Genomic DNA, 16,461 nt, shown 5'->3' with positions numbered 1-16,461 from the left:
TTCTTTATATGAAGAAGTCCAATGACCTTCCTTGTTCTTCTCTCTCCATTCTTGCCCATTCAGGAGTCTTGCAATCTTGTAGAAGTTTGATTACTTGGGCCATTTGGAAAGCTTCATAATATTTTAGTAAATATGGTATTGCTAGCCCTCCATTTCTACTTGGGCCATATTTAACTGTGTTTATAGATCTCACACATTTACTTTTCCCTGCAATCATTTTTTAATCTTTTTGTTTCCAATTGTCGAGGGATATTTTGAAATAGAAATAGAAGTTTTGGTAGGATATGACCTTTTACCATTGCAATTCTTCCAAATAATGTTAGATTTAATCTTTTCCATTTTTTAATTTTTTTCCTTTGTAGAACTAAATACTCTTTTGTAGTTCCTATAGACCAGTTGCCTTATATTTTTTGTTATCCACATCCCCAAATATTAGAAACTTGAATAATGTAGGTCTAAACCTGTTCTTTTCTTGATTTCTTTTTGTTCTAGGATAATTGTATTTATGCATAGCAATTTAGATTTATCATAATTAATTTTCAATTCCCTATAACATTTGAATTCTTCCAATATTTGTTTCAATTGCAACCTATCCAGCTATTTAAGTTCAGAACTCAGTAGCATCTATGCCATACCGGGACCTGGAGTGAAAATTTAGTATTTTGCACATCATACTTCTAATTGCTATTCTCCCCTCATTTGGTTTTACAAGTCACAATAAATGATACCCAAAATATTTATCCATTAGGGTACTGATCAAATCGGGTATCTGTAACATTGTCCATTAATATTCTAGCGCACTGGATTTAGCCAAATGATAGCATAGAACTCCTATGTGTGAAGAAGTGGGTGAAAGTTCATGAAAGTTTACCTTAAAATATAACAGTTAAGTCTTTAAGGTGGCACAACATTTTTGTCCGTTTCATCTTTCTTTTGGTTTTGCCTGATATTGGTGGTAACAGTACTTCCTAACACGCTTGTCCTGTTAAAATCGTTTTGCTTTCTTTTTATTGAAACAGGGTTGTATGTTACTCTTTTCCTTTTCTGTTCCCTTAAATTAGGAGTGTTGAGCATTGATTTGCCACGAGCCCAAACAAAGTTTGGAAGGGATTGAAGGGAAATGAGCCTGGACTTGAATTATAGTCATCATAAAATGTGATTCCAGAATATACAGGTCAGGCAAACGCTTGCCTACAACTTTGTGCCAATCTGCGAGGCTAACCAGATTGGCACAAAGTTGTAGGCAAGCGTTTGAAGATCTCTTCATTGAGCATTTGGCGGAACTGAGCATGCGGTGGAACAATAGACCCCCGTCACGGAATGTCATGATACTATAGATAGAGTGTTGACAACAAGGAATCCTGTAACACCTTAAGACTAACAAGTTTTATTAGTCAAAAGCTTTCTTGAACTGTGGCCAATTTTATCAGATGTGTGAAATGAAACCTCAGCATCAGTATGGAGGGGTTTGGGGCAGGATGTGAATGGTAATGGAAATGGGGGGAAAAACAATAACAACACTAGCATAATGATTATCTTAACGATATCCTGTTGAGTGACAGCCAAGGATATGCAAGCATAGATAAGAAGATTAACATGAATGAGGGGGATAATAAAACTTGTCAGGTTTTCAGATAGCATAATCCTCTACACTCTGTCCATCCGTCTGTGTACACACAACCCACTAGCACATTTCCAGTGTGAGCCATCCTCTTATCTGGTGGCTGTCAACAACTCCTAGATCATATTTTTATGTTTTAAGCAGTTGTTCCTTGCAGTGAAACTCAACAGTAGTTCACATGTTTGATAAATATGCTGATCAATAATTGGGAATAGAATTTCAGCTACATGGTTCTAGGCTATCTGCCACACTTGGCAAATGTTAGAGAACTAAACCCTTCTCCTGACAACTTAGCAAAAACATATTGGTGTTGGAAGAGTGAAGTTTAACAGGCTTGTTGTGATAACATCTATGTAGCACTTCTGATTTGTACGGATGTCACTTTGACTTTTTTGAGAGCCAATGTAGTGTAGTGGATCAAGTGTCAGACTAGGACTCAAATGATCAGTGTTCAAATCCTCATTCAGCCATGGCATCTCTTGGGGAAGGGGGAGGTAGCAGTGGTAAACCACATTTGGACATCTCACATTCCTCAAAAACAATATGTGGATCCTCATGCGTTGACAGTGGATAAAAAAAAAATCACTCTGACTGGATGAGATTTCCAAATGGTTCTCCAATGAGTATGATATTGAGATCTGATGCCCATGTTAACTTTAAGACAATAGCTGGGCCATATGTATCTTCAATCAGCCCATAAAAAAGAATAGAAGCTTATCCTCTGGTAATGTTTACTGAGACCATATAAAGTTATTGCTTTTAAGTTAATGAATTCAATCCATCTTTCTGGTGAAAAGTCAAGATAAAATTATTGTGATTGTTGTTTTTTCAGGTATATGACGGGGGGACTTTGTAGCTTGCCCAACAGGGTTTGAGCCTTGGAAATGAATTTCTAACATACTATATACCTCTCTATATTTATTTCTCCTACTCAAGTGTTCAACTTTGGGAGCCAATTTCTGCCTCATTCTTTCTGATGACATATCTAATACCTTTAACCTTTCAGCGGGTGATAAGGTTGTTCACTAATTTACTTTCACTCATCATTGTTTCTGCTGTTCCTTCAGAATTCTTTCTGGTGCATTGTGTCTCATCCAATATTCTGTTCTTCTCTCTTGCTTCAGGAATTTTTCTGGTGAAAAATATGTATAAAAACATAGGGTTATGATTGCATGTTTTTGTAGCTGGGGAAATGTTGGAAGCAATTTTGAAATAAAAATAAACACTGATGAAAATAGTTTGCTTCCCAAAGTTTCAAAACTGTGCGGCAGATTTTCTTCTTGCAGCTTTTAGCTTATGACTACAACCTTTTCATTCTTTCAAATTCTATTACATTTGTATCAGAATAGGACCATTTATTTCAGTTTTTATATGTAAACTGTATTAATTCCCTGCTCTGCTTTCTATTTACTCTTCCCTCATCTACTACTTTAGTGTACTGATTCTTCCTGAGGCTGAAAACAGAAAATTTAAAATTAATTTATACATGACAGAGACTTCATTTTTTGTGTGACATTGATTGTTGTTGGGTTTCTAAACATCCGGCATGAATTTATTTTTCATTTATAGCTTCTCAGAGAATTTATCCACCACACCATTAAGTACTCTTATTAAGATCATTGCTAGATCTTGGAATCACACAATGTCTTGCTGTGTTTTTCTATAAAAAATCTGTTTCAAGTTACCAGAACATTTTATTCAAGACACTAACATTTTGATGCACTCTCCCCTCCCTCTTTGGTAATCAGCATTGTTAACATATAATTATGCCACAAGTATTCAGTGTTCTTCATCAACATTTGGCTTTTCTCCCAGCTTCAATGTATAATTTGTTTTCTTCTTGTTAACAGAGGCAACTGAATAGAGTTGGATCTGGCAAAATAAAGCTATTTCGGTTTGTTGGATGAAAAGAAGGGAATGTAGTAACAGTTTATAGAACTTTTGCTATTTTACAGCACCCTGTCCCAATGTCTTTGAGATTGGTGCTAGACATTTTAAACAATTAGTAAACTTTTGCCAAGACTGTAAAGTACTGGTTTTGAGACTGAGCTTATTTCCCTAAATTTGGAACATGTAAATCTTCTAAGTCAGGAGTAAGTACAGTGGACCCTTGACTTACAGACGGCTTGACTTACAGACTTTTTGAGTTACAGACTTCTCTGGCCGCAAAATTTAGGTTTGACTTGCAGACTGAGATTTGACTTACAGACCAGAAAAAAACCAAAATGGAACAAAAACGGCCTGTTACGGGATTAATCGGTTTTCAATGCGCTGTAGGTCAATGGAGACTTGACTTACAGACTTTTTGACTTGAGAACCGCCTTCCAATTCGGATTAAGTTCTCAAGTCAAGACCCCACTGTAACACTTGAATGGCTTATGTCAGGATTAAGGGACCAGGGTTCTGTTTTTCTCTTCTACAAATTTCATCTTTTGGGAAGAGAAGAACAACCGAAGTTCATTCTTGCATCCATGCTACAATTAATGACCTGTTGAAAAACAGCATGATGGAATGGCATTGCACTGCCTTTTCCCTGCCCCCTTCTTTACTTGCTATTAGAGCAGTGGTTCCCAACATTGGGTAACCCAGATGTTCACGGACTGCAACTCCCAGAAACCCCCCGTCAGCACAGCTGGTGGCGAAGGCTACTGGGAGTTGTAATCCAAGAACTGGGTTACCCAAGATTGGGAATCACTGTATTAGAGATTGAGGAAAGATGAATAGAAACATTAAGTAAAACTGACCATTTGGGCTTCTTTTCACTCCCTCTCCTTAGTGTGTGGAGCATGGTGGTGGTTCTTTTGGTGGAAAGGCATCGGAGCTGACAAGTACAGCATCTGCTCTTCCTGCAAAAGGTTCCAGGTTCAAACCCAAATGAGCTAGGACTGGCACTGGGGAAAAACTGGAGAACTACTGTCCACGTACATAGCTGTGGCTGATGGACCTATATTTCAACTCCACATAAGGCAGCTTTGAAGGCTGCTGTGACAGTTGCCTGGCCATATTTCACAGAGCATTGCAATTCAACAGCTGGAGGCATGGGCGTTAGTTTTCTAGCAACATTATATTGTGATTTGAGTGCTGGGATATTGTGAATTCCATGGGGATGGTGGAAATGTCAACTCTCAGGAAATAAGAATTATTCTCATGTCAAGGAACAGTGTGCTGTTCACACAATAAACTGACTCTCTGGATTGGCTCCTAAGGGTCATAAGTGGAACAAGGGGGAAAATATGGTCTCTGGGAGAATAGAGGAGAGCAGGTGTAGAAAGCTTTTGATATTCATCTTTGTGGGAAGACAAAAGGCAACGTTGACTATGCCAACAGTCCTTGTTTTAAACTCTACTCATTTTTGTATGTTGTACACTGAGTTGTTTTACCCCTGTTGCTTTTGGAATTAAAGGGAATTGGAAAATGAAGGAAAAGAGAGAGAGAGAAAGGGGTGAGGGCGGGGAGCCTATCTTAGATGTCTTCCTAAAACTTTCTCTCTTTCTCCCAAACCTAAGCACATGGCTGCACTGCTTTCAGGTGGGTCCGGTGAGACAGATCTTCCTGCCATCTAGTGTTTAAAGAGGAATGTCTGTGTCGATTTCCAAGGATATAACGAATGTTGTCCAAGCAGTTACATTATTTGATGAAGTTGCTGTTGCATGATTGGTTGTGCAGCCAGCTGTGCAATAGACACCTCGCAGGATAGCACAACTGCTTCTGCACTATTAGCTGCATGTGTGGGAATCCTCAATATATTACAGGTCATTGGTTTTTATATTAGATATACAGCTACAGAGAGATCTGATAATGGAGTGTTCTCCACTTGAAGCCCGGCTGGTATAAAACTTACCTCTATTTCAGCATCAAATTAAAATGTGGTTCATCCAATTACTGGGTAATTAGAAAGGTTATGGCTTGGTCTCAAGTTCTTTTGGTTTTAATAGTTCACTTGTTCCTGTTCTTAAAAAGTGTTTAAAGTCCTTTAACTGTCTTCATGTATTAAACTTGTTGGAACTATTTTAATGTGATTTTACTGACTTTGGGAGATCCGTTGCTACAGGATGGATTGTTGTTGTTATGTGCCATCAAATTGCCTTAGACTTAGGGTAAATGAGTGATCTCCAAAACGGGTTAGAAGCATTTTAATCATTAAATAAGTAAAATATACTTGTTTATTGTAGAGGCAGGTTGAAATGGTTCAAGCCAAGAGAAGAAAATGGAGGCTGAAAAAGTTACTTTTTAGACTACAACACCCAGAATCTCCCAAAAACAGCCACGTTGCCTGTGAGACTTTGGGAAGCAGATTTCAATAAAGGAATTTTTTTCCTGGGTTCTTCTCATATGGAGTAATGTTTTTTTCTCAGTCTATTTCTTAATGGAACCTTTTCAGATCTGTGCCATGTAAGGACAGAAGCAATTCCAGCTAAGTTCAGTGACTGATTGAGAACTAGTGCATGTCGCAATCCTGGACGAAGACGATTGCACAAAATCCGTGCATGAACTGATACTTTCTTTAGTACTGTCTCTTCCAGTTCAACCATCGGCCATCAGGGATCCGTCTAGCCATGCAGGAGCTAATTCCAAAGCCATTGGATAACTCGTTCTGCAATGCCTAGTGCTGTGGACAGATGTTCCATTGGGTTGGTGAATGGGCTGTTCTGTTCCAATAGAAACCTCTGTTGTTTGTGCACTAGATAGAAGATGGAGACCCTCCCCCTTTAAAAAACAAAAAAAGGCACCCTTTAAAGAATGTATACCCTGCCGGTCTTGCATTCTGTTTCCTGGGACCCCAAAATGGGTTTGTCGCCAGGGCTAAAGTTTGTAATGGGTGACTTAGTCTCATGTTCTTGTTACATATGCAGCGGATGCCAGTGTGGGCTTTTGCAGAAAGGTCTTGCTATTACTTCTCTCTTAGGTGAAAAGTCACAGACAGACCAGCTCACTTCAAGCTTGGCCTCACTCCTCGTAGTTTCAGGAAATCGTATTAGCCCTTCAGTGCAATGGTGTCTGCAAACGGGGATTTTAGTTTAGGCTTCAGAACAAAACTGCTTCTCTCTTTGTCATCTCCAGTTTAAGAAGAGGCTAAACCTTTTATCCGTCTGTCTGCCTTCCTTGTTCCTTTTTTTAAAACTGCTTTTCTCTGGAAAGTCTATCACAGTGCACTAAAATTGGGGCAATAAAAAAGTGAATTATATGCATATTTTGCAACAAATAAGAAAAACAGGCCCGACACTGAGCATAACAGAAGCCAGAGAACAACAGGACTCATAAATATGTTGACGAAAAGGAGGCAGGGAATTCGTATAGACTGTCTGCCGCTGTTCCTTTGCAAATCCCATCTTAAAAAGTGCCAGAACGATTCTGTACCTTGGCAGTTCTTAGAGAAGTTTCAGCGACTGAGGCCTGGTAGAAATGTTAAAAGGGACTTGTAAAATAAACTCACCTGTGCTGGTACCACATTTAAATTGGGTCGTTAGCCCTCAGGCATTGGAACATTTTGTATTTTTGGACCAGACTTGAAGGCAGCCTTGGCCTGGCATAAGGACTGAGATGCGCCCGACATGGTCTTGTCCACTTAACTTAGCCTGTTGAGCATGGAAAAGCCATGGCCGTTCAAGGCGCAGCTTCCCCCTTTTACAATATCTTCCAATGCAGGCTTTTCAGCTCTCATTTTTGGACTATCAGAAGAGCTGTGAAAATCAACCAGTTTTTATCAGCTTTCTCTTGACTTTTTCCAAAGGCAATTGTGTTTGTTGCTACTGTCATGTTTGTGGACTGGATTTTTGTGGCTTTGTAATGGGATTGTTTTCATAGGCTTCATGGTTTTCTGCCTGTATGCCTTTTTGGGGTTGTCGTTCTTGTTTAGTCATGTCTGATTCTTCGTGACGCCATGGACCAGAGCACGCCAGGCCCTCCTGTCTTCCACTGCCTGCCGGAGTTGGGTCAAATTCATATTGGTAGATTCGATGACACTGTCCAACCATCTCATCCTCTGTTGTCCTCTTCTCCTCTTGCCTTCACACTTTCCCAACATCAGGGTCTTTGCCAGGGAGTCTTCTCTTCTCATGGGATGGACAAAGTATTGGAGCCTCCGCTTCAGGATCTGTCCTTCCAGTGAACACTCAGAATTGATTTCCTTTGGAATGGATAGGTTTGTTCTCCTTGCAGCCCAGGGGACTCTCAAGAATCTGTTCCAGCACCACAATTCAAAAGCATCAATTCTTCGGCGGTCAGCTTTCTTTATGTTCCAGCTCTCACTTCCATACATCACGACAGGAAAAACTATAGCTTTGACTTTGCGGACTTTTGTTGGCAAGGTGATTTCTCTGCTTTTTAAGATGCTGTCGAGGTTTGTCATCGTTTTCCTCCCAAGAAGCATTCGTCTTTTAATTTCGTGGCGACTGTCACCATTTGCAGTGTTCATGGAGCCCAAGAAGGTAAAATCTGTCACTGCCTCCATATCTTCCTCATCTATTTGCCGGGAGGTGATGGGGCCAGTGGCCATGATCTTAGTTTTTTTTTTATGTTGAGCTTCAGACCGGTTTTTGTGCTCTTATCTTTCACCCTCATTAAGAGGTTCTTTAATTCCTCCTCACTTTCTGCCATCAGAGTGGTATCATCTGCATATCTGAGGTTGTTGATATTTCTTCCGGCAATCTTAATTCCGGCTTGGGATTCCTCCAGTACAGCCTTTCGCATGATGTATTCTGCCTATAAGTTGAATAAACCAGGGGATAATATACAGCCTTGTTGTATTCCTTTCCCACCCCTAAAGGCCCAGGCTAAAATAAAAATAAATATTATCCCATTACACTCCTATCAAAGGCTGTGAAGTAGCTCCAGGGGGATGTTGAGAAGCGGCTTGTGTCTTGCAGCTTGGACAGCTCACCTTCTTCAGTGTCCTGTTCAATGGTGGCAAAGTCTTTCCGGTTGTGAACACACACACACACAAAAGGCGGGAGGAGCTAAGACCCAAGGGGAATTAAGACGTGCTGCTGCTCAGGCTCTGTGACCTTCTCCCCCCTCCCCAAATCAATGCATGGAGAGCTTGGTTCAATCATGGCCTAAATGTAGCCATGGCTACATGCGCTGTCGGGTGTAATCCGTCTCCACACCCCCACCCCCTCCATATGCAGCCTGCGTGCATTTGCCACCTTCCTGGCTCCCAGGTCTTTGACTGCAGTGTCCTTGCCAGGCAAAACTGCTGCTCAAGGATGTGAAAAATGCTTGCTTGCACTTATTTCTGCCGTGGGGGGAATGATTGATTTGCTGTATCTGGAGGGTTTCAGACCTGGAAACCCGAGCGCAGCAGAAAACAGCCTGGCTGTTTTGGTGAAGGCAGGGTGTTGAGAGGACAGACAGCTGGCGGGTGACCTCGAGGGAATGACAAATGCAGGGGCCAGGTGCCTCGGCTGTTCCCGAAAGCTTCGAGCTAAGCCGGGCTTCGCCTGGAAGCAGGGATGGGCGGAAGCAGCTCAGACCTTAAGAAGGCCCCACCAGCCGGAGCCGATCTCAGTTGCTGGAAACAAGCGGTAACTTGTGCTTCTCGGCTTAGTGCACTGGGAAAGAGAGATTCCCCCCCCTCCCTTGCTGGCCGGTGGCAGGTTGGATGGGTGGGTGGGGGCAAAGCAGGGGGTTGTCGTGCTGAAAACCCAGTTGGAGCCGTCCTTGTCCTGCAGCCAGAAGGATGGCATGTGGAATGCCGAGGGATGAGATCACGGCGGTAATCTAAGACGCTGGCGACTGTTCGAAAGAAACACACTCAAATAAATGAGAAAAGGCATTTCTTCTCCAGCACAACCTAGGCTTTTCTCTGCAGGGCTTATTTGCACCTGTTGAAAACTCCAGACAGTTAAAAGAAAGAAAAAAAGGGGGAAGGAAGGAAGTAAAAACTTAGCAAAAAGTTTATCAGTCCCCAGTTTATCAGCCTTTGGTTGCCACCTTGAAGTGAAATGAAGCAAGAGGCCCCTGTAGATGATAATCCCTTCTTCCTCAAACCTCTCTTCTCTCCTTCCTCTGTTTTCTACCCACACTACTGAAACTTTGAATGTGGGTTCTTTGGGGTTAGGTTTATCCTTTTCCTGTATTGTATAGGGACACTTGGTTTTCATGGTCTCGGTGATTCACACATGTGGGTACTTCTGTGCCTGTGCAGACATTCTAGAACTTTATCCCCCCCCTCTTAGTTAATATACTGCTCTACCCGATGGTCATTCTTCAGTTCCTTTATTGCTTGTCATTGTCAATGTTTATGACCTCTAAGGCCTCGTTCAAGCAATGTGTGTCTTATTGCGACAAGAAACATATCATTATTTGAGAAACAAGAAGTGTCTCTGCTGCCAGAGTGAAGGTAATCAAACCCAGAAGGGTAAATAAAACGGCACAAAAGTGACACTTCAGAATAAGCAGACAAGGCTAGAAATTTGTCTTACAGCAGCAGCCACTTAAGGAGCGTCTTTAAGGCGTAGGCCTCAACTTCAATATCAACATAGGCCATTTGTAGAACTTGGCTGAAAAACACAATAATGGAAACAGTACAGTCAGAGGACCAGGAAAATCAACATTCTAGGTCTGCTGATACCACTCTGGCAAAGCCTTATATTGAAGGCCTGCAGTCAGGCTTCGAAGTCATTGACACCAAACTATTTGATGTCGAAGAAAAGGAAGAAGGTACCCAAGTTGGAACTGGCAAAATCTGAAAAGATAAAGAAAAAAGCCAATAGACAGGTGGCATCAGTGGTAATCCACCCGTCAACATTGATGCATATCTAGAAGCAGCAGACATTGCTTGCTTGGAATCAGTGTCTGTGGATGGAACAGGTCCTTCCAGACAAGATTGATTGATTGATTGATTGATTGATTGATTGATTGATTGATTGATTGATTGATTATTAAGCTTATATGCCACCCATCTGGGCGGCTCACAACACAAAGTAAAAACAATATATATACAAACAATTTTACAATCCATAAAAATCACTGTATCTTGTGGTTCTTCATCAAATCAACAACTTGCCAGTTCACTTGAACTGGAGATTATTATTGATTTCTGGCTTGGATTGAGAACTAGCAGACCTTGGTCTTCTGGATATCAGCTTGGATCGTCTTGAGGTAGCCATCCTTACAGAGAGGCTCAGTTAAGTAGGGTAGAATTTCAAGTTCACCCTCTAGAGAGAGCTTAGTTGAAGGAGGTAGACCAGTGGCTCACCTGTATCTTTTCTTCACCCTTTTATGCAATGAGTAAGAAGTCCCAATGCCTCATGATGATAACAGATGGGCTAGAAAGATGTTTCACATATCTTAAACAAATGTCGAGCGTAAGGTGTCCTTCAGGGATGTCAAGTCAAAAATTGCAACTCAACATTGCAAAAGCTGGTACTGATCAATACCAAAGTAAGCTTCCCTGACATCCACACCAGAAAGAAATCAAGCCTGATCATCATCCTCAGAATCTACTTGGCACCAAGCATCCAAACCTTGCAGAAACTAGTCTATGGTGAGTCCTGATATTTCTGACTCAGATCAACCATCTCTGAATCGATCTGATAGTTCAAAGCTGAAGAAAGACCAATTGGAAAAGACAAAGGACGAAAAGTTGAACTTGAACCAGGGAGAATTGAGCTTGAAAAGTGCTGTAGTAGGTCCAGGTAAGTCAGAGGATATTGACATATATTTGTCTACAAAAGAGTCTATAGAAGGACATGCTGACACAGAGAAGTGAAACAGAGTCCTCAGACATAAAATGTGAAGAAGAGTCATCCTCTTCTGTTTCATTGACGTCCCTGGATTCTGATGTTGGAGATACAAATGCTTTATCTCCCTCAGATGACATACACACAATTCTTAGGATGGCAAAGTCTGAAGCACACAGACCTTCACCAACATAGCAGAATGCATGGGTTTCACATCATAATAATCACACATCTGCAAGCAGGATCTGAAGACCTTAGGAATGGACCTCAACAGATGGGAAACCTTGACATCTGACCATTCAGCCTGGAGGCAGGCGGTGCATCATGACCTCTCCCAATTTGAAGAGACCCTTGTCCAGCAGGCCGAGGCAAAGAGGCAGTCCCAAAAAAAGCAAAAACAGGGAGCTGGACAGGGGACAGACTGAATTTGTCTTCAGTGTGGAAGGGATTGTCACTCTCGAATTGGCCTTTTCAGCCACACTAGACGCTGTTCCAAGTCCTCAATACAGAGCACGTTACCATAGTCTCTCAAGACTGAAGGATGCCTAAGAAGAAGAACCACAAAAACAAACTCCATGTTCTAAAAAGCATGAAGAAATATGGTTCAACCCATTCAAATCCAGTGTTACAAACTTGTCAGATTTAGTCAAATAATCCTGGCAAAAAACTTAATCTCCCCCTCCAACAACACCTCTACCTATACAAGGTGCAAGAAGAAGGTGCATCCCTTCCACTGAAACACTCCTCCCATTTTATCATTGTGGAGGCTTCTCAGTCAGAATTAATACACATGAATTAATAGGGAAGGGTGCAAAATGGATTTAATTGGCAGAGGGATCCGCTCTGTGTTTAGGCATCAGAGTGGCCAGCTATCAAGCAGCAGTGGGAGCTTCCCACCATTTCTTACGGGCAAAGATTCAGACCCTTCTTCTAAGCAACAGGAAATCCTCTCTTTGGCAACCCAGCAGGTTCACTCAGACAGCACTGCTAAAAACATGTCTAAAGCTGTTGTATTGAAAAGATATGCCTTGTTACGATCCTCAGGCATATCGGAGGAGTCTAGAAGCCACATAGGGCAGTGGTCCCCAACCTTTTTAATGCGAGGGACCAGTTTTGTTGAAGACCATTCTTCCCAGGACCAGGGGGGGGCAGCATCCGTGAATGGGGTGGGATATGGGGGGGCATCCATGCATGGGGGTACTTGTTATACAGTACTATGTTATGCATTAAGCACCATTTCCCATTGAAATCCATGGGAACGGGATTAGCATTTCAGAAAAATACATCATCATCATCATCATCATCATCATCATCATAGAGCAAGTCCCCACGCTGGGACTGCAAAAAAATAATAATCAAAAAACAAAACAACACAGCACAGAAACCACCCTCCAAGTTTTTTAAACCATCCAGAACAGTTTTTTAAAAAGGAAAAACGGTTCCTTACCAGTTTGAAGCCTCCCAGGCTTCCACCGCCGCTGCTGGGAGGTCTCTGGAACTGGCACCAGAGGCTGCTCACGGGGATGGCCATGTTGGTCCTCAGCACTCCTTGCTACCCTCTGCGGCCGATGGCGGGAGAGCCCGGCGGGGAGGCCATTTGAATTTCCTGGGCTCCTGCCTCCTGCCGTGGGGTCCCTCCATACTGCTGGCTTTCCATCCAGGCTCCGGGAGGCCGCACTGCTGTTTGTGCAGGCGCACGAGCGTGCAGGCGCAAACAACCTTTGCGGGGTTGAGTGCGTGCGGGGGTGGGGTGGCAGCTCTGTCTGGGTGGCCCGGTCAGGCTTAAGCCACGGATCGGTAATGGGTCAAAGACCGGGGTTGATGACCTCATTGTCTGAGGAATTTGCTGAATGTTGAAAGGGACGTTCTACACAGGCAGCGGTAGCAGCCTTTTTAAAAGGGGCCCTGTTAAAGGACATTTCTAGGGCTGCAACCTGGACCCAGCTATGACTGTTGCAAATCATTAGAGGCTGGATGTGAGAGCCAAATTGGACGCATCATTTGGCCATGCGGTGCTGTCTTCTGTGCATGGACAATATCCTGCTGGCTGGTAAGTTAGCTTGGGAATCGTGTGTGTGTGAATCACAGAGGCAATGAAGGAGGAGGACAGGTTACTTACCTGTAACTGTGGCTCTTTGAGTGGTCCTCTGTGAATTCACAGAACCCACACGACCTCTCTGTCATGCTACTCGCAATTGTGCTGTGGTGTCAGATAGAGGGAACTGAGGAATGAGCCATTGGGTGGAGCACAGTATGTCAGCTAAGGGGAGAGGTAGAGCAGTGGTTCCCAGATGTTCTTGAACTGTAGTTCCCAGAAGTCTTCACCACAAGCTGTGGTGGCTAGGATTTCTGGGAGTTGCGGTCTAAGAATACCTGGTTTAACCAAGGTTGGGATCCCCTGGCCTAGAGCCTTTGCACAGGCGCAGAAGCAACCAGATATGTGAATTCATAATTGACCACTCAAAGAACAGTTACAGATAATTAACCTGTCCTTTCAGCCAATCAGTATCATTGGTATTGGTAACAACAGAGGTTTTGATGATGATGACGACAACAACAACAACAACAACAACAGCTACCTTGGGTCTTGTTATGGAGGAAGGGGGGTAAAATATTTTAAAAAAATAAATGCAAGTTACCTTTTTTGTTTTGAGGTTGACTGTTTACATCTAGCATTAATTAACCTTTCAGTTGATGTTATCTGAATAATTGTGATGTATATTATAGAAATGAATCATTGCCACAGAAGCTGCAGGAAAAAGAACAGTTTGCAAAGGGAATGAGAGAGGAAGTGAAGGAGAGTGCATTGATAAACCTGGCAATTCTAAAATCTTCCCCCTCCCCCCTGCTTTAAAAAGTTGTTCTGCTCTTGGTTTACTCTGCCCTGCCTTTTGTAATGCTGGGGTTAAATCAGGGAGTCCGTGAAGTTTTCTTGTAGGGAGAGGGGGAACAACTGTTGAGCGAGTCTTATCTTTCCCATGCTGCCTGTAAGACATCTGGACAGCAGATTTTGAGAAGGGAAACATCTGTATGGAAAATACTTGCACATGGAGCATATGTTGTAGTAGATGGTCCAGCTACAGCAGGTTCCCTGACTGCACGGAGTTACGTATCATGTGCATTGATACAAAGAACTGCTTTGCCATCTCAATGCTAGCTCTCTCGGCCAAGGAGCAGGAAAAAAAATTAAGATAGGTGGCATGTTGAGAGTGGCTGTTCTCTGTGCTTGCTGTGTGTCCCTGAGCACAGATTCTGGATAACTTCATTGGTGTTGCATTATGGTTGACTGAGTATTTTACAACCATAACTTACAGCATAGTCATTCCCTGCGATGCCACTCAGTTTCAGAAATTGTAGTCCATTTGATCATATCCATTTGTTTTTTCATATGCATAGATCTGATAAGACTTTAAAAATACTTTTGGAGAAGATCTTGCAGTAGGGGAACCTGTTAATAAACAATTAAGAAGACAATAAAAACAAAATAAATTAGGGTATGGCTACACAAGCAGCCATACCCATACGACAGAGGACGAGATGGTTAGACAGTGTCACTGAAGCGACCAAGATGAATTTGACCAAGATGAACTGTGGGAGGCAGTGGAAGACAGGAGGGCCTGCCGTGCTCTGGTCCATGGGGTCATGAAGAGTTGGACATGACTAAATGACTAAACAACAGAATACACAAGCAGCAGGGAGCAAGCTAGTGTGGGGCTGCTTGGGAGCCGTCAGTCTTGATTAAATTGAGCTAATCAAACCTGAACACTCACACAGAAAGGGCTCCTACCATTATTATGAAGTGGCTTAATAAATGAGACTCTTCAGGATATTGGCAAATTAATCACTTCCCCTGCTTGGTGGAGGGCAGGGGAAGTGAAAAACAACAACAACAACAACAACAACTTTTAATGGATTGTCTATAGACTATTTCCTCTACCAATCAGGGAATGTGTTTAATTTGCCAATATCCTGAAGTGGCTCACTTATATTAAGCCACTTCACGATACTGGCAAATTGAAAGAGGAAAGTTTGCTTTGCGTTGGTACCAGCGATCACACATGTCGGACCTAGTCCAAACCAGACTGGTCCTACTCGCACCGGAAAAGTACAAGCCCGTTGACAAGGGCCAGAAAGGTGTGGGGAGGAACACTCCAGGGCAGGCTGGTCTGCTCTAGGAAAGATGTCATCTGATTGCAGTCTTGAGGAGCACACTAGGCCATTCCTGCAGTGCTCCCAACAGTGGGCCAAGCAGTCCATGTAGTCAGGCTCTTAGAAACAAACTGAACAATGAATCTTTGAAACGTCACCTTTATTGTTAAAAATCATGACGATTAAACTGTATTTACTGCTGTTGAGAAATTGTAGGTATCTGTACTGTCAATTTGCCTTTCGGAGCACGGTTATTTTTCTGGAAGAAACAAGCTGACAAATGTTCTTTGCTAAAGCTTCAGATAAGAACAGGTTGCATGTTTGAATAAGAGCTTGAAGTAACGTATGAGATTTAACGAATTAAATTTAAAATTGTTGTTGTTGTTTAGTCGTTAAGTCGTGTCCGACTCTTCGTGACCCCATGGAGCAAAGCACGCCAGGCCCTCCTGTCCTCCACTGCCTCTCAGAGTTGGGTCAAAGTCATGTTGGCCGCTTCAATGACACTGTCCATCCATATCGTCCTCTGTCGTCCCCCTTCTCCTCTTGCCTTCACACTTTCCCAACATCAGGGTCTTCTCCAGGGAGTCTTCGGGGAAATAAACCAATGCTTCTAGACTTTTAAAGAGACTGTTGTAGACATAATATTTTAGAGATTGCTTTCAAAACATTAAAAAAATATATTAATATATACAGTGGGGTCTCTACTTAAGAACGTCTCTACTTAAGAACAATCCAACTTAAGAACAGCTCCATTTGCTAAATTTTGCTTCTACTTGAGAACAGAAATCCAAGATAAGAACAGGAAAAAAAAACCTTTCCTGCTCTTTTTTTAACCTTAGGTCATCTTAGGTTAAAAAAAAAATTCTCCCCCTAGTGGTAGAGTACGTATTAACCAGCTCTGCATTAGTTCCCATGGGAACTAATGCTTCAATGTACGAACGCACCTCTACATAACAAAAAAAACAGCCAGAATGAATTAATTGGTTTTCAGTCCATTCCTATGGGAAA

The 16,461-nt window shown here is 42.3% G+C and overlaps 1 protein-coding gene across 3 annotated transcripts in view; it reads left to right on the top strand.

The window, feature by feature from the left end:
• The window catches only part of MNAT1 (MNAT1 component of CDK activating kinase), a 142,021-nt gene that overhangs the window by 116,907 nt on the left and 8,653 nt on the right, over positions 1 to 16,461 (top strand). Inside the window, exon 8 of one of the 3 annotated variants that reach the window (XM_078383792.1) lies at positions 5,794 to 8,410. The exons of the other annotated variants lie outside the window; for them this stretch is intronic. Within the exon in view, the coding sequence (XP_078239918.1) occupies positions 5,794 to 5,839 (46 nt within the window). The 3' untranslated portion in view covers positions 5,840 to 8,410. Of the gene's footprint in view, positions 1 to 5,793; positions 8,411 to 16,461 lie in introns of those variants that run through there. 3 annotated transcript variants of the gene reach the window in all.

The sequence above is a fragment of the Pogona vitticeps genome, chromosome 1 (assembly GCF_051106095.1).
Source record: "Pogona vitticeps strain Pit_001003342236 chromosome 1, PviZW2.1, whole genome shotgun sequence".
NCBI lineage: Eukaryota > Metazoa > Chordata > Lepidosauria > Squamata > Agamidae > Pogona > Pogona vitticeps.
The sequence above is the reverse complement of the archived record's forward strand: the minus strand, read 5'-3'. Positions and strand labels throughout refer to the sequence as shown.